The following is an 18,895-nucleotide window of genomic DNA, read 5'->3' as shown; positions in this document are numbered from 1 at the left end:
GTTATCTGCATGAAGCTATAAACAAAACATGTTAGCCCTTTTCAGACTCCATTCCTGCCTCGCCCCCCCCCCAAAAAAAACTTAGAAAACAATGGATTTTTCTACATTCAGTGACACAGCTGTTGGCCATGACCATCATGCTACTATTGGACTGAGTAGATTGGTTGGCATCCGTCTGTCTTGGGAGACAATGGAAGAATGTGCCTTCAGGGGTGAAGTCAAACCATTGGAGAGTTCAAGTGCCTGCTGTGAGTGTGGAGACCAATACGGGAGAGACATGCTTTGTTGCAGCTGGGTCAGATGAAGGTGCCCAGTTGAGTTGATGCAGGTCACCATGGTGTTTCTTCTTTCTGCATTCCTCCCAGCAGTCATTCCTCCTCTGGTCACTACCGTGGATACATGACCTAACTGACTGTCTCTATGCACTGTGGTGGCTGAGTAGATTGCTCTAGCCATTTTCTAAGCTGTAGACTGGGTTGGAAGGGAATGGGGATCTCAGGCTGCTCGTTTGTTTGTGGTGCTTGTGTTGAAGATATTTCTCTATTCCTACTTTGGGCATTTTCTTCTATTTTGTCTTTTTCTCACTTCAAACCTTCCACTTTCAAATAGCATCGTCTTTGTATTTGTTCCTTGGCTCTCCTCCCCCAATTATTACAGTGGTGGCATCCGGAGTTGGGGTGGGAACATTTAATCTTTCCCCACCACACACGCACACAATCCATGGTCCCAATGAAAATTGCCTTCTCTTCAATATTTTGTTCTGGTGAAAGTTAAACTGCCCACTTGGCAGTTCCTTCTCTGGGGAGTGGCAGGAATTGCTCTGTACCCTGTACCTTCCACTGCCACCTTGGTGTGTTCTGAGGTCTGCAACCTCTGGCTGAGAATCAATATCCGAGGTGAGCACATGAAACCAATTTTGTAGCTCCAGAGACACAGCAGGCTCCTGAGAATCCTGCTTTTCTATGTCACGTTTCCTCCAGGGATTCTTCTCCTCCATTGATAAGCAAGTTTATGTAATTCAAAAATACCACTATGAAGAAGCCAAGCATTTGCAGCTACAAGAGCCAACAAATTCACAGAGGGAAGATGATGACATAAAAAGTCAACCCCATACAAAGCTATTTCCCTTCCTAAATTCTAGATGGTGGTGGTCCTATGTTCTCACTGTCTCTGTGTGTTTTAAATTTAGTCTTGTCTAGCTGGAGAGCAGATGCTTATTAGAGATGGAAAGTTAGCCTCTATGTTGCGGAGACCTGGCAGACACACTCGGCACACATCTGAGCAGACATGCTCTACTTTCTGGATTCCATGCTGGCAGAAAGTTGTGACTGGTAGCATTGTTTGGGGAACAGTCTGGATCAAACATTTATGGTTCCTATCTGGAATTAGGTGGATTGATGACTCCTTTTCTCTTTTTGTGTCTTTTCAGATGTGTGTGTCCTCCAGGTTATTCTGGGACATTTTGTGAACTTGGCTTAGACCCCTGCGTTCAGAACCGCTGCTCAGACTATGGCTTTTGTCTGGCCAATGTGAATAATTACACCTGCCACTGCATGCTTGGCTATGAAGGACCATTCTGTGAAGTGAAGGCTAATGAATGCTCAAGTTCACCCTGCAAAAATGGGGCCACCTGTTTAGATTTAATTGGCCACTTCTCATGTCAGTGTGCCGCAGGCTTCAAAGGCAAGTTTCAGTGTTCACCTTTTATTTGGCACATTTCATAGTCCATTTCTTCTTCACTTAAGCTCAGATTGTCATTATTTTTAATTAGGCATTTTTCTTAATTTGCCTCCGTGTGAGCTTTTCAATACCTATGAAAATGTAATGTTCACTCTAATGTCTTGTATTTTTTTTCCCTACCACCACAATTTTTTAATTTTGGGTCTACTTTAAGAATTAAGATGAGGACTGGATTTTCAGGCATTGGAAAATATGCACAATAACAACAGAGGTGAGCCCGTAGACACTGTTTTAAATGCCAGCATAAGAAGAGGTGAATCAGGCTAATAAATTGGTACAATATCTCAGACAATTTACCATTCCCTCCTAGCTTTCCATTATCCAAAATAAATATCCTAAAACCTATTACCAGAGCACACATTTCTGCCACTGTGAACATGGTTTTGCTTTGTTTTCTTCAGGGAATGAATATCATAGAGTCTAGCTGCATTCCATTTTATGAGGTGAATTCATGCCTATCCAAACTTGTGTTAGGACACACCTACCTTAAGTGAAGCACATTTAAGTATATCTGCTTCACTCTATCCTCATGAAATAATGGAATTATGTGTTTAACTTCCTCTGAAATTCAGGGCCTCACAAGATTCTTCATCATTTTTTTGTTGCAAGTGAGGAAGACGGCCATCCTTTTGGTATTGATTCATACTGCTTAAAAACAGTAGTTCTAGAAATGGTTTTCTTAGGTGAGCAAAATATGCAGATTTTAACTAATTTTCCACTATGTGGTTGCCACTGATGCAGGGTAGTTTCTGAATACCAGTTATCAACCTGAGCACAGGATCTCCCTGGACTGAAGACTTAGCAGAGCTTGTCCAGTAAAGGAGAAAAACAACAACCCACATTAATCCACAGGGCTTGAGCAAAATGTCATGTTTCACTAATGAACAGAGCTTAACCAATTGGCCTAAAAATTTAGAAGGAGCTGTTAAGTGGCTGAGCAAAACCAAAGAGGGAAAATAATGCCTCAAATATATGACAAACAAACAATACCAACATAATACATTTTCATTACACAGTTGAAACTTAAAACAATACATGATTTGATACACTGGCTGCAATGTGATGGGGTTTTATAGAGATGCTATGTAAGTGAATGTGTGTGTTGTGGGGGGTATCTTTACTACCCAGCAAGCACTGCATTGAAGCACAAAGTTCCCATGAAACAAATTGAAAGATACAAATAAATTGCATTGAGTTACCAGTGCTGCTTTGTTATTATAATGTCAAATAATGTACAAAATATTATGTTTCAGAGGGGTAACACTCTTATTGAAAGATTTTAATTAGTGCCTCAGTGGCAAAAGTAATTTGGTTTTGGTACAGCCCCCTGTGTGGCTTGTGATTCTGGGATATTTCCAATGACTAGGCTTCTGAGTTCAATTATATCTGTCTTTTATGACCACAGGAGGAACAAAAACCAAAATACCTTGAATCAAATGATAAATTTTCTCTCCCCCACCCACCCCTTTCTTAGTTCAACATGATTAGTCTTTATGGAGTTTTGAAAAGCAAATCTTCCCTTTCTTTTAGACAAGGCAAGCTCATTCCTGCTTTTCTGGTGGCTCAGAAGAGGTAGAAGAAATGGAGTGTTGCCCACCATTGTTAGATTGATTAACCTGTGCTGTTTGAACATATTGAGCATCATTGGGCCTGTTAGCAGTGATGGTACCTGACTGACCTTCTAAGTTCCAGACATAAGACTAAAATAGTTTGTTTCAGAGGCCCTTACACCATTAATGTTGTTCTAGTGCAGGCATGTCTTAACAGGTAGATCGTGATCTACCGGTAGATCACTGGACATCTGTGGTAGAATCACTGGTAGATCCACTGACTCCCCCCACCCCCTCCCCCAAAGGAAGCTCAACAGGTTTGCCACCAAAACACTCCCCTAAAAAAGAAAAGCTCGACATTTTTGCCCTGAACGCCGTAAAAAAACTGGGCATTCCTCCTCCCAAAAAAAAAACCTCAACAAATTGGACCTGAATCCCCCAAAACAGGGGGTAGATCACTGCCAGTTTTTTAACTCTGGGAGTAGATCAAATCGCTTGGGAGCTGGCCACCCCTGTTTAGTGTTTTCTATCTTTTGATGTTTTAAATATTTTATGCTTCATTCCTGTCCCTCAAGCCACTTTGAAACATAGTGAAGAAGTCAGATATAAATTCCTTAAATGAATAAAATGTGAATAAAAAAAAGGAGTTCTGAGGGTGAACGTCCATAATTTGAAAATCTAGCTAGCTATCTATATGGTGGGACTCCTAGTTATGAATTAATTCGTTCCGGAGGTCTGTTCTTAACTTGGAACTGTTTTTAACTAGAGGCGTGCTTTTTGCTAATGGGGCCTCTTGCTGCTGCTGCGCCACAGCACACAATTTCCGTTCTCATCCTGGGGCAAAGTTCTCAACTCGAGGTAACTCTTCCAGGTTAGCGGAGTTTGTAACCTGAGGTGTTTTTAACTCGAGGTACCACTGTATTATTATTAGTTGGCATCCATCTGGAGACGATGGAGGAGTGCACTTTTGGGGATCAAGTCAAACTATTATTAATACATGCCCTCTATCATTTCTCCAATGAAAATAGCTACATCCTATTCCGTTGTTGTTGTTGTTGTTGTTGTTGTTGTTGTTGTTCCCCCACCCATCTGACTAGATTGCCCACTCTGGGCTTCCAACATATATAAAAACATAATAAAAATTAAACATATTTTTCTCCCTATAAAGATGTTTACTAAAAAAATTATATTTACTTATCTCCTTGGCTCGGGGGTCACATCACTCCATACCATCCAACATTTCTCCAATGAAAATAGGGATATCCTAAGGGAAAGTGGGACATTCTGGGATCAAATCAGAAACCGGGACGGCTTCTGTAAATCTGGGACTGCCCCTGGAAAATAGGGGCACTTGGAGGGTCTGCTGTTGTTGTTTTGTGGTGGGGGTAGGGAAATGCAGCAGGCTGGATCTTTAGTGTGACCCAGATACAATTTCTTCATTCCAATGGTAATAAAGTAGTGAGTGCTCTTAAGCTCAGATAGACCTTAGTCAAGACCTTGCTCCACTGTACTTGAGGATTGTAACCTACATTTGATTCTTTTCTTTCTTTTGGGGGGACATGGTAGATTGAATTTACATTACTGTCTTCAAATTATAGAACCTAACTGTTCATTAAGAAATCAAGAAATCAACTAGAATTGTTGGTAAATTTTAGTTACCCTGAAGGAAAACGCTCCCTGCACACACACAACTAAAGAAAATGGCTTGAATGCTAAATTGCTCCTCTGACCACATACAGGAGGGTGTTTTCTGCCAACTCCACACTTCATTTGAAGCCCACGTAGAAACATATTCCACACCACTTCAAAGGTTTTCCAAACCTGGTTCTCAGATTTCACTGATGCATTGGGTAAGGGGAGGCACAAGTTCCATGAACTTATTCTTTGGTCTTTTCAGTTCAAGAAGGAAAGTTAGGATCCAAGCTAGTATCAGCAGATAATGTGCAGATATAATGTGAAAAGTCATTTAAAAAGGAAAAACGGACAGGACTGGAACTTGGCACATGTTATAAATATAAATAGAATGTAGCTCTTGATCCAATCTTGGCTGAAGTCAAAGGAAAATCTATTCTGAGCTATGCATGTGGACAGCTACGCTTTAGATTGAATTTATTTATTTTTTGCTATCTGCTACCTGCTTGCCCTAATGTTGTGATTATGTGATAATGCCAAGCATGAATAGGATGTAATTTTCCATGGTACTTTTTCTCTTGTAAGAAGGGAATGATATGCACCCCTTTAAAGTAGAATAAAAAACACACTGCTTGGTTCCAAACATAGAAGTGCTGCATCCAGTGTTTTACTGGAAAAGTTGAAATCCACTTGTTCTCTGGCTGATGTTTTTATTTTGAAACTTCATTACTTTTTGCCAGTTCCTCTCACGAATAATTGAACGCTTTTTAAAACAGTGGTTTCGGTCATTTTTGGTACTTTTCAATTGAAAAGAACAGCCTGTAGTTGCTACCATTTACAAAGACTAACATACAGGCAGAACAACAGTCAAAGTGAATATGAATGCATTTTAAAATCATGAAAGGGCTCCATATTTGTCAAACGTTATCTGCTTTTATTACTAGCTTTGGAAGTTGCATATCTGATGCAACTAAATAGATTATGACTACCAAAGATGAAACCTCACTTAGCTTCCTTTGACTCATTCAAAGAATTGGCCAGGTCCTCACTGCATGGAGCCTCATGTTTAAGTTGATGATTCCACCACTTACTGGAGATGGTAGATTGGGTCATTTATCTAGTTTTGGCTCATACATTACACAGGCTGCTATGTGGAAATTCATGTACTTACACAACTCAACATTGCACTCCTATGTGTGTTTCCTTGGAAGTAAATCCCACCGTGTTCAACAGGACTTGCAAGGAAGTGTGCATCGGTTTGCAATGTTAGTGGGTTTTTAAAAATATAATTGCTTTCTTTACTCTGCCCTGAGTGGTACGTGGAGCTAAGCCAAAACTGGAAGCAGAAAAGCTTCTGAATATAATTTGCTGGGAACCACAGGAGGTGAGAAGGGACACGGGTGGCACTGTGGGTTAAACCACAGCCTAGGGCTTGCCGATCAGAAGGTTAGCAGTTTGAATCCCCGCGACGGGGTGAGCTCTCGTTGCTCGGTCCCTGCTTCTGCCCACCTAGCAGTTCGAAAGCACGTCAAAGTGCAAGTAGATAAATAGGTACTGCTCCGACGGGAAGGTAAACAGCGTTTCCGTGCGCTGCTCTGGTTCGCCAGAAGCGGCTTAGTCATGCTGGCCACATGACCCGGAAGCTGTACGCCGGCTCCCTCAGCCATTAACACGAGATGAGTGCCGCAACCCCAGAGTCAGACATGACTGGACCTAATGGTCAGGGGTCCCTTTACCTTTACCTTTACAAGAAGGGAGTGTGCCCTTGTACTTGAATCCTACTTGCAGGTTTCCCACAGGCATCTGGTTGGCCACTGTAAGAACAGGATGCTGAACTAGATGGGTCATTGGCCTGATCCAGCAGGCTCTTCTTATGTTCTTATGAGCAAGAATGCAAAGCCACATAGCAATTTTGAAAAAGAATCTGAGTTTTTAATGCACTATGTAAACAACATATTGATTCCTTCAACATAACCAATATTATTTTCTTCATATTGTTCATAATTTCAGTATGATGCCTCAAGGCTAGCTTTTTTAACCACCCAAGTAGTGGTTTTGTGTTGCAAACATTGTTCTTTAACTTAAAAAAAAACCAACACCACCATTCAATATGATGAATATTCCTTTCTGTACCTATATATTCAGGAGAAACATGCTCCATGGTTGTGGAAAGATGTACAGACAAGCCCTGCAAGAATGGAGGAACTTGTGAAGATGCTATGAGTGGCTTCATATGCAACTGTCCATCTGGTAAAGATTGCTACATTTTCATTATATCTTCTTATGCTGCTGTGGGATATACTCTGGTCAGCAAGAATGAAGTTTTTTTATGTGCAAATAAGCCACGACAGTACGTTTTCATATTGCCACATCAACCTCAGACATCCAGTCTCCTTCTGTAACATCCCTGGGGTTGATCTGATCTATTCTTGGGTCCCTGGGATGCCTTCCAAGGAACCAAAGGATCGCACCCTTAAATTGGTCATATTGATAACATATTATTCATCTTTCGTTCTTACTTTGCTTTGTACAATTAGAATTGAGACTCTCTGGAGAAAAAGTGCCTTGCCGCAGTGGCATACTGGGGAGGGGGGCAGGAGGTGGTTGCCCCAAGCACAAAATTGTTAGGGGGCACCAAATTTCAACACTGGGTGGTGCCTGAATACAGCTACGCATTTCCGTCACTGGGCTCTATTGAATACAGTTTCTCCATACAAATCAGGAAGTGACCTGTCCAGACAACAGAATGGCTCTTCTTTTCCATTCTCTGTGGCTGCAAACTCCAGAGGGGTGCAGATGCTATTAGGCAGTTCAATGTGCATGCGCACTCCATCCATTTTCCTCTCTCCCACCAACCCCTCCGTGCGGCCCTGGACACTGGCAACCCACACTATGCCACTGCCTTGCCATATTTTGCCTAAAGTGAAGATGCCTCGATATTTCTCTTGTAGCACTTGTATAACACCAATACTATAAATCAGTCCTAATACCTTGCCATAGTATCAGTAACAGTGTATACAGTCTTAAGACAGCACACTGAGTAAGTCGTCTTTCATTGACATTTTTAAAACATCCCTTGCTCCCCACCCACCCCAAATTCACATTCAAGATGGGATGAAATATGACCAGCAAAGCAACAGCAGTCGCATTATTGTTTGGTTCAGTCAGCTTTTTCAGTCTTCCCAAAATAAACCCCCTGGATAGAGAACACATAGAAGAAACATTGGAGAAAAAATTCTCATTTAGACACCAAGCAAAATGTCTTTTCATGTTTATGTTTGGGGAACTGCATCTTGAGTGATTCAGTTTAGTACAAATTGCATTGACATGAAATAGTTTAAATATCAAATTACAAAGCACAATTTGAGTCTCTGCATAATTAGTGGTATCTCTGCCTTGTCAAGCATGCATGAGATAAATTAAAATGGCTTCAAGGTGCATTTTTTGTGGTTGAGAGGTTTGATGGCTTGTGTAAAGAAGAGAGAAATGTGTTGTTGTTTTTTTACTTCTCCTTTTAAGTGCAGAATTGGTGTTCCAAAGTCTTCTGTTATCTTGTGAATTTCAGGTGTTCCTGGGGCGGTTTGTGCAATTATATATATATATATATAATAATATATATATATAATATACACACACACACACACACATACATACACACACACACACACACACACACACTTAGGTAAATGTAAAGATACCCCTGACCATTAGGTCCAGTTGCGGACGACTCTGGGGTTGCAGCGCTCAACTTGCTTTACTGGCCAAGGGAGCCGGCGTACAGATTCCGGGTCATGTGACCAGCATGACTAAGCTGCTTCTGGCGAACCAGAGCAGCGCACGGAAACGCCGTTTACCTTCCTGCCACAGCAGTACCTATTTATCTACTTGCACTTTGACGTGCTTTCAAACTGCTAGGTTGGCAGGAGCAGGGACCGAACAACAGGAGCTCACCCTGTTGTGGGTAGTTACTTGGTAGTAACTCTGATTGAACTCAGAGACAAGAGATGTATAGTATGCACTGACAAGCAGCTGGGAGGGCATCACTACAGGGAGATTGTAATGTCTAGACATGGTCCTTTCTTTAGGTATCTGGAAAGAGGAGAGTGTTTGACCCATCAGATACTGTAATGTATCCTTCTGCTTGTCTGGCTTATTATTAACACAGCATTAAAAGGAGGGTTTAGATACATGGCAGAGATAGGGAACCTGTGGCCCTCCGGGTGTTACTGAAATACAGCTCCCACCAGCCCTGATCACTGCCCATGTTGGAGAGCTTAAAATGAGTATTCATGGGAATATGTTGGAAGGGTAGGGGGGACGATTTCCTTAGTCTTCGAATTTTTAATATGTGATGCCCCTTCCTAGGATAACTCATTCTTTGGAAATCCTTTTATACCAGACGATGGCAGGAGCATTAATCTGCCTTGTGTTGTGTTTCAATCTGCATTTCTTTTGGGATGTGTTGCAATTTCATATATATATAATTATATATATAGAGAGAGAGAGAGAGAGAGAGAGGAGAGGAGTCTTCTGTTTGAAAGCTTCATTTACTTTTCACACCCCTCTGATTTTCTGCACATGCTATTACATCTCAAATCGTTTCTCTTGGCCATCTATCTTTCATTGAATGTGTGATACACTTCATAGAAGATAAGGAGCCCTATTAATATTAATTTTCTCATCTTCCTTAGAGTAAGAGAAGGAAAAAGCAGGTGGAAATGGGATTCTGGCATACAGCTTTCATAGATTCTAGCACATAATGTTCATACTTTGCATATCAGGATCACTATAATCCTATAGTGCCGACCCAAGACATTTTGGCACCTGAGGTGAACCACAAAATGGTGCTCCCCTCCCTGCTAGGAGTTAGTGAAGTTCTACATCAGGAATAAGTGGGGAATAGGAATCTACACTGGGTTCTGGTACCCCTGCGGATCCTGCCACTCAAGGCAGTTGCCTCATCTTGCCTTGGGTGAGTGGCTGTGCCTATTACAAGATGCAGAGGGTACAGCTGTACGGATGGACAAATCTGTCAATTTCCATTTCTCTCAGCTTTCACTTTATATACTCCTTTCAGTTCACCACCTTTCCACATCAGTTTGCATTAAAAAAGTCTTAATGAGTATTCAGCACAGATTTCTCCTAACACATGTGTTTTTATGCAGTTCTGCAAAGCAATTTTCCCATTCTGTACTCCATTTCCACCAACATATATATAGAGATGTCTATGCACACTTCATCCTGATATATGTTTTTTTCTCTTTTTTTAACACACATTACTTGGCCTGAGAAGTGTACTGCAAAATTTGGGATGAATTGTGAACGGATGGCTGTTTGGGAAAGTGTGTATTTGGTAATTTGCATATTAATGTGAACTGAGCCAAATTTCTCCACCATCCCAAGCTTTAGCAAAGTGTTACCTTCAACTTTTAGGGAAAACTCTTCACATTGACTTGTTTGCACTGCAACCCACAAGCATCTCCCACTGAACCTCTGAGCCCAGTGCATTGGCCTCATTGTAAACTCATGTCCATTGCTGTGTGCTGATCAGATAACTTCCCTTAGTACTGTGCCTCCAAACCACGAACAAAGCCAAGTGGACAGCTTGATGAGTGTGGGGTAGCTTTACATCCTGTATTTGACCTCTCACCTCACAGCATCCTCAAATAGATCTTTCCTCCACACATAGAAACTGTTGGCTGCTGGGATTTTCCATTAAGTGAGTCGCACTGAAGCCAGCTCTTATTTTCTCCCATTTATTCATTCACTCCTTCTCACACACACATTGAGCCACACTGTGATTCATCTGTAGCACTAGCAAGCTAGAGTTTCATGGAGGCATTCTGGTTCAGTACAACATCTATAATCACTACTCATCTCAGGTCAGGGAATGGACCTCAGTAGTTGCTCCTCTCTAGCTTACCCAGAATTGGGCAGAGCATCTTTTATTCCAGTGTGGCGCTGCATTGCCTGTTTCCTCCAGGGTGCATGATGGATGCCATATTGTAATCCAGCTTTCCCCCAGGTCTGCTGTGTTCTGCAGATAGATGTAAGGCAGGAGAAGTTTATGAGCTGAATTTGTGTGTTCACAAAGGGAAGTGCCTTTCTCCGCTACAGTTTCTAGAGAGGAGGGGGTGTTTATTCCCTAAATAAAATCTTATTTGCTTGCTCTCTCTTTCAGCTTTCCTATGGTGCCACTCTCTCTCTCTCTCTTTCTCTCTCTCAGAGAGGATCAGGAGGAGATGGCAGGCATACAGACTTTCAGACACCCCAGCCATTCTTTACAAGATTATGAATATTGGGGAATCCTTCCCCTTTCTCCTGACATTTCCTTTTCAATCCCTTTGTTTCGGAGGGTGCCTGTCAGAGCGTTTGTGCTGTTCTTGACACTTCAGACTGAACGCACTACTCCATGGAAGATTACTCGCAGGAAACATTGGCTCATAGATGCCACTGGTTTGTCACTCTCCAGTGCATTTTGCTACTTATCTGCAGTCTGATCTTGAGCTCTGCTGCTGAGTTCTCGGGTGTTTATAACTTTCTTCACTATTGCATTGCTTACCGACGGGCATTTTTCCTTTACATGGCCAGCCCTTCCTTCCTTTCTGTTCGCTTTCTTGCTTTGTCTATCACTGTAAGCCATTAGCTGAAGATGTAACTGACATGGTTGCCCTTTCTATGCTGCTCCCATTGGTAGAAGAAAGTATCCTGTATTTCCCTCCCACCCCCACCACAACACACACAAGTGATGGATCAGGAAAATATTATTTGTAAGGGAACTTGCTTGCCATTGCTAATGCCATCCTGCCTATTCGTTCCACCCACCTACCCCCTGCTGTCTGACCTCATATCAGATATATAGCTTGATATGATTAGCCTTCAGCAGTTACATATAATGCAGGTTTATCTTTTAAAGCCAACTTGACGTGGTATTTGTGGCTGTTCTTTCCCACTGACCTTTTAAATTCTTCTGCATCCTGCAGGTGGAATGAATACATACTGTATCTCCATTTCTTTTCATTCATTCTCATTGCAGATATGTGAATATAGATATCGGGAGAATGTAGAGTAAGAGCCCCTGTGGTGTGTGGGTGTGGGTGTGTGGGTGGTTTATTTGCTTCTTCAAGGCTGCTGCTGTTTTTTGTACATTTGCCCTTGGAAAAATATGTTATTTATTTAGAACATGAACCCACGAGATTCTGAATGGACTATCGGACTATCTCAGTTTGAAGACATGAAATGAAAATGCAATCTAGGAAAGGTTTTAGGGACAATTAATTTATTAATTTATAATAGCCTATATATATATTATATATAATATATATATATATATATATATATATATATATCACAGCGTGTTTCGATAGCAACTTTTCCTCCTGGAGTATCTTATTTTTTAAAAATCACATATTTTCATTTTCTTTAGTCTACATTTGTACATAATTAACATTCATCATACACAATAGATGGTGCCTCCTTAATATTTACAGTTGTCCTCAAAGTACCTAATAAGATGGTGCATAAGGCATGGTTGTATATAGAGAGGAATAGATATAGCATAGAAGTGAAGGTAGAGCAGATCAAATGTTGTGAATAGGTGTAAATTTGAGTCTTGTGGTTGTGTTCCTTAAAGATTAGGCAATGAATGTGAGTTACTTGAGTCCACAGACAAAATTCACATCAGACTTGGGATTGTAATGTGTCTGCTGATTTTCCACTGCACTAGCTTTAACCAGGATGCAGAGATGTCAGCTTTATCAACTTGTTGACAGGGTGTTACCATGTTCATGCTTGCTACTTCCATTCATACTAGGGATAGGCGAGAAATTTCCATCTTTCCAAAATAATGTGCAGAGCAAAACAGTCATCCATTGAAATCTGTACTTCTCTGGATATTGCAAGACAGTTCTCCTGCCAATTAATGGGTGCAGAATTGCATATGCATTGAAATGTTTTTATTGGTGGAAGTGGCATGCTAACATCCATTACTGTAAGGGAAAAGTGTGTCCTTCATTAAAAGAGGGCACGTGTTGTGGTGCGACCTGGCCACCTGACCCGGTGTTGTGAGGGGTAATCTGGAATCAGCCACAACCCTGATAGGTCGGTCACGCGTTGCTGGGGTGCAATCTGACCAATGGGGTGTTTAGAAAGAGCGGGACCTCTTTAAGCCCATGCGAGGCTACTGAGCTTCCTCTTTGGGGCTTTCACATTGGAACACCCACCCACCTCTCCCTATATTTAGGGCGTGCGCTTGACATTGCTATGCCATCGTGTGTCATCTGCTTTTGGGGCAGGGGCACAGCAGGAATTTCCCCAATTGGCTGATTGGCTGGTGCCATTTGGGTTTCACCTGCTGCGTAGCAAATAGTCACAACTTGTAAGTTACGGATAGGCTCTGGTTCAGGTGATAGGCGTGGCACGTGATGTGGCCACGCCTATGCAAAGGTAGGATATTCCGGTAAAGTAATCCATGGACTCATTGGTTTGGTGTTCCTTGAAAGTGGTCCTGCCCATGCCCGAGTCCAGGGGACATCAGGTCGGCTGCTGTCCATCAGCTGTCCCTGGTGTTCATCCTTGTCTGTCCTATGAACATGGCTCTGGGACAGGTCTGCCTGCATGGGTGCAGGGAGATACTCAAACCAGAACCTATGCAACCACTCACTTGGTTGTAATCAATAAAGTTGTGGCCTAAATTCTGCCAAAAACCAAACCAAATATCTGAGTCATGTGTGAATTTATTTGGGGAAGGTAAAAGGTCTAAACACGCAAATACTTTACACAATTAAATAGGCAAATTTCCATATAAAAAGTGTATATTGTGAGAAATTCATGCTAAAATGCTGATAAATTTTTATGAGGACTTAAAAATAATAATCACCAAATGATGTGGAAATATGGCAAATTGAACTTAAATGTGGAAAACTGATGAACTGAGAGAAACCAAAATTGATGACCAATCCACTTTTGAAAGTTTTCTGTGTATGTTGAGCTATGACCTGAGCTTGTGATGAAGCCAGCTTATAACTTGTGTTTCCACCTCACTACTTGCAACTGGAACATTAGTTCCACAGAACCATCATAGCCCTGTCTTGACAGGATGACTTCAGTTTATTGGAATATTGAGCCCTTGTGTTCCAGCATACTTTCCTGACCGACTGGGAAGGTTTCATCATTAATAGAGCAATCCAGCTCATGCACCCCATGGGCTGGGCTAGAGTGGTGGGCTAGCTGAAGATCTGGGAATAGGACAGGCTGTCATTGGTTTCTGAGCCACATGCAGTTATGTAATAACATTGGATGTTTGAGTTCTATCTCTGGTGCAGCCATTTTCACCCCCTACTTCTGCCCTAGCTGCTGAGTGCACACCGTACATGGTATGTATGCAGTCCAAGGATCTACAGTTGCTTTACTTCATTGCTTGCAGTGGTTGCAGAGGCAATGGAAGAGGCAAAACAGATAATGTAATGGAGTAGGAGAAGCTCATGATGTAATCTCATTTAGAAGAAGAAGAAGAGTTTGGATTTGATATCCCGCTTTTCACTACCCGAAGGAGTCTCAAAGCGGCTAACATTCTCCTTTCCCTTCCTCCCCCACAACAAACACTCTGTGAGGTGAGTGGGGCTGAGAGACTTCAAAGAAGTGTGACTAGCCCAAGGTCACCCAGCAGCTGCATGTGGAGGAGCGGAGACACGAACCCGGTTCCCCAGATTACGAGACTACCGCTCTTAACCACTACACCACACTGGCTCTCAAAGAAACTGAAATAATTTGGGGAGCAGTGTCTGGCAACAAATACCGAGAGCTTGGGTGGCAAGCACTGAAAGCACAAAAACAACAGAATCCGCATCAAGCCAGGTGCAGCAAAACTGGAGAAGTCCCCCCCAAAATAGACTTTAGCTTTCTATCAACAATGGGTTCATTCAGACTTCCTTTTGTGCCACACCCTCCAGGAACAGATCTCATTTTTAAAGCTCTGTGTCCAGCCATTGTCGTTGGCACTTTCCCTGGGAAAACCCGCATTTTACCACTAAATTGGAATAAATGACAATCTGCAGAAAACCCAATTGTTGTTTGCTCTGATTTATTGGTAAAACATGGGTTTTCCAAAACCCACTCAGAGATGCAACTTTAAAGCCCAGTCCTGTGCCTAGAAATGCAGCACAAAGGAAAATGGGATGAGCCCTAAGTTTCCTTCTAGCAAAGCCAATGAAGTCAGGCTCAATCCTTACATAAAATGCACATTCAAAAATGAAAATGATGGCGACAAAAAAAAAAAACACCACTAAACAGCTATACAAATGGCAGAAGGGAAAATAAGGATGTCACATATTACATCAAGAAATAAAATCTCATGGGAAGGACAGAGAGAAAATGGAACTATAATCCCCGAGAAAATAGCTACAATTGGGTTTTTTTATAGACTTGCTTTAAAAGTTCGGTAACAGAAGCTAACACAGAGGCAGCTATACAGTTTTGGACATTTGAACAAGATTACCTGTCTATTCTTCAGAAGGATCTGGAACTAGAATAGCAGGACTATTCCTGGTTGTGACAGAGGTTACTTAGCAAATTTATTTTGGAGACGGCTTCATGGTCCTAGTATTCAACTGTGCATTTCAACTTGTCTGGGGGGGGGGGAGTTTTCCAGTCTATAGTATAGTGTTCTATTTTTTAAAAAATGGATTCACTTGGCTCCTCTTCTCAAAAAAAGAGTATCTGTACTTTTCACAGATTAGAACTCCAACGGAGTTTATTTGCTTTGATTCTTCAGTACTCCCATTCCTTCTTCCCTTCTCTGCTCATTCTATTGGGTAATATATTGGTGATAAACAAATTGTTTTCCTGCTTGCTTGCCTAAAAACCAAGCACCAGAATGAATTGCTTTCTCAAGGTTCAGGCAAATACCTTTTTTAGGTTTCTGACAGGTTGATGATAGATCAACAATTTGTCAAGACCCCCTTTGCCCCTTTGCTTTTGTGGGAGAATGACAGGACTTGAATGCCTTACGTCTCCAAACACGGATCCATTTGAGTTACTTAGTGGTTTCTTGTAGCATCACATTGCATTTTCCCTCTCTGTCATTTTGTCTTAGAAGTTTGGCATGAACATAAAGCCATCTGGGAGTTCCAGCTGACTTGAACTGTTTAAAACCAGCTTTGTATGTATTTGAAATTAACAGACTAAAAAAAGGGGGAATTTGGGCAACTATGTCTACCATAGTGGATATTATTCGGTGTGTGGGGAGGGAGGGATGAATTTTAAATATAAATATGCATTCTTGGGAATATTTGAGTGTAAATAATGTGTGAGTCAGTTGCATATTTGGTTAGCTACCCAAATGGAACTTGCTGATTGAAAACACACAGTTCCCATTTGCAATCCTATACTCACCTCAGATTAAGTTCCTTTAATGCAGGGGTTTTAATTCTAAGTAGACACATAGGGTTTTACTGTACAACTGATCATGGAATGCACAGATGAGACTGACGATATTCAGCGTTCCCATGGAAAATCAATTAGATTTTGTTTGTTTGTTTGTTTTATTTTGTGATATGTAGGAGAAAAAGGAGAGGAACAAGTCCCCGACTTCAGTTTCTGTGGATGTGGAATAATTTTGAAATGCTGGAATTACATTGTTCTTTGTTGTGAACTGAACTTGGGGGGTGATTCTTATGTGGGCATGATTTTTAAAATAGTCTTTGAAATGATATATGGCTTGCGGGGGTAGTACTTCATATTGGTCTGGTTGTAGAAAAAAATGGGAAATATGTTTAACACATATTAGATTGTTTAGATCTACTACCAAATAACAGGAGTTTTTCCTTGCAAGTTTCAATATATGTCTACTTAAGCATTTCTTACTCTTGAGGGAGAAACCTCATGTTGATTATAGCCCCACAGTTGCAAGAGATGAAGAAGGACCTCATTAACTGGAAGAATAAGGGAGCCCTCTGGTGTTCAAAATAATAATGTTTTCAATTATATGTGAGAGTACAGATTACAAAACCTAGTTAATAATCTGTATATTATACTTCAGTGAATTCAAATGCTATTAATATTTTACCCTAATAACACAGTTTGCAATTTATCTAAATGTGCGTGAACTTTCAATAAAATGTGGTCCAATGGGATTAAGTCTTTTGATAGAACAGCTCTTCTTGAAAAAAAAATCTGATTTTTAGAACCTAATCAATCCAAGCATTAAACACACGCATGCATGCTTTCTTTGGTTTGGTTTTCTGCACTTGTGTATTTCCCTGTGTTTATGTTCCTCACACAAGTTTCCAACAAATGTATAGATTTCTGTTTTCACAATTCAAGAACTGCACAAAAATATGAGGGGGAAAACTGACTTCATATCTGCATATGCAGCATGGACTCCAGAAGTAATGAGGCAGGGCACTTTGAATCCACACAAGTAAAATATGTTGGTGAAGTTTGGAGAGAAGTATGGGGTGAAATTAAACATCATGCTATGATTAATGTTCCATCTATGAAAGCATTTCAGTTAGCCAGGTGGAACGATCCTTCTCTCCCCCACTCCTGCATGTTGTTTGTGGGTTTGCCCAACTCAAGCCAATTTTAGGGTGCAGGGTGGCAAGCCCCATTGCACAAGCAGAAGTCTTTGTGCAGGGCTTCCACTGAACTGAATCCCACCCACTGTCCGCAGCCATCCACACCCCACCCTTTTTTAACCTTACCCCTGACTGCTTACCACACCATCTCCTACCTGTTACCACCAAAATATGAGCACTATCCCTTCCCTATTCATCCTTACCAAGGCACAGACTGATTCACAATATACAGCACTCACTCCCACTAACACATGCATAGCACACAGCAGTTAAACAGCTGAATCTATTTCTACAGTGACTGAGATCCACTCCCAAGGTTTTCAGTCATGATTCCACTGCAGTTGCCAGGAACTGAACCTAAGACCTTGTGCATGCCGAACATGCCACTATAACCCTTTCCCTGCACATTAACACCAAAGGCAGACCTGAAATCAGGGCAAACAGTACTCCTAGTTGCTTCCTCTTTGCTTCTCAATGAAGCCAACGATCAGCCATGAATTAAACAAGGCTTTAATTAATCAGTTGTTCTCCATCCCCATCCACTCATTAGCACTACTGCTGCCTCTTCTTCCTCCAACTGCACAAAGTTAACCAACGTGCCTCACAAATGGGTGCCTGAAACAAGACAAAGCAGTGCCATTTTTGTTTCAGAGAGTCAACTGTGGGGACATTAACTCTATCCAGGAGTGGTGGTGGCGGAAGAGGGGAAGAAGCAACAGCAAGGGGAGGTGTGACTGATGGCTTGAGCCAAATTTCAGTTTGGTCGGATGTTCATTTGTTCCCTTTTGAAAGCAAGCTCACTGAGGAGATGAATAATATGCTGGTAGCCTCCTTGCTCTATCATGTTTGCATTCACCCTTGATTAAACTGAAATCTGTATTTCAAATGGGTTTCATAATCATATTTCTCAAATTTAATCAGATTTTTTTTAAAGGATTGTTTGCTTTGAGTTGTGGCCAATGCAGTTTCCACAATCGACACTTTACAGGAAACCCCCCTTTCCCCTTACCCGCAATCCAAGAAATGAATCTACCCCAAACAAAACCAGCAATAGGAAAACTCAGCAGGCTTGAAAGCATAATCTTCTGTGCTTATATGATAAATTCTCTCCTTATGCAGAAATTGGAAGCAAAAATAATGACCTGCAGAACTACAGGGACTATGAAAATGTCAGTAAAACATGGCTGTATGTTAAAATACAAAGTCCCAGAACACTAAACATTCTGTTGGCTAGAAGGTAAAATTTTAAGGGCTGGGATTTTGCATGCGGTAATGAGACATGTCATTTAAATAGATTTTATTGGTATTTGGAGCCACAAGCAATCTTGCATGAGGGGGCAGTTTTTTAAACTTAATAAAAGGAAGGTCTTTTAGAGCTTACATGCTCAGCATTATATA

The 18,895-nt window shown here is 41.3% G+C and overlaps 1 protein-coding gene across 1 annotated transcript in view; it reads left to right on the top strand.

Moving 5' to 3' along the window:
- LOC117044557 (protein eyes shut homolog) overlaps positions 1 to 18,895 on the top strand; it is a 74,108-nt gene that overhangs the window by 32,915 nt on the left and 22,298 nt on the right. The window contains exons 5-6 of the mRNA XM_033145375.1: positions 1,430 to 1,683; positions 7,068 to 7,172. Coding sequence (XP_033001266.1) covers positions 1,430 to 1,683; positions 7,068 to 7,172 — 359 coding nt within the window. The remainder of the gene's footprint in view (positions 1 to 1,429; positions 1,684 to 7,067; positions 7,173 to 18,895) is intronic.

The sequence above is a fragment of the Lacerta agilis genome, chromosome 3, assembly GCF_009819535.1.
Source record: "Lacerta agilis isolate rLacAgi1 chromosome 3, rLacAgi1.pri, whole genome shotgun sequence".
NCBI lineage: Eukaryota > Metazoa > Chordata > Lepidosauria > Squamata > Lacertidae > Lacerta > Lacerta agilis.
This window is presented reverse-complemented; position numbering and strand designations above follow the sequence as displayed.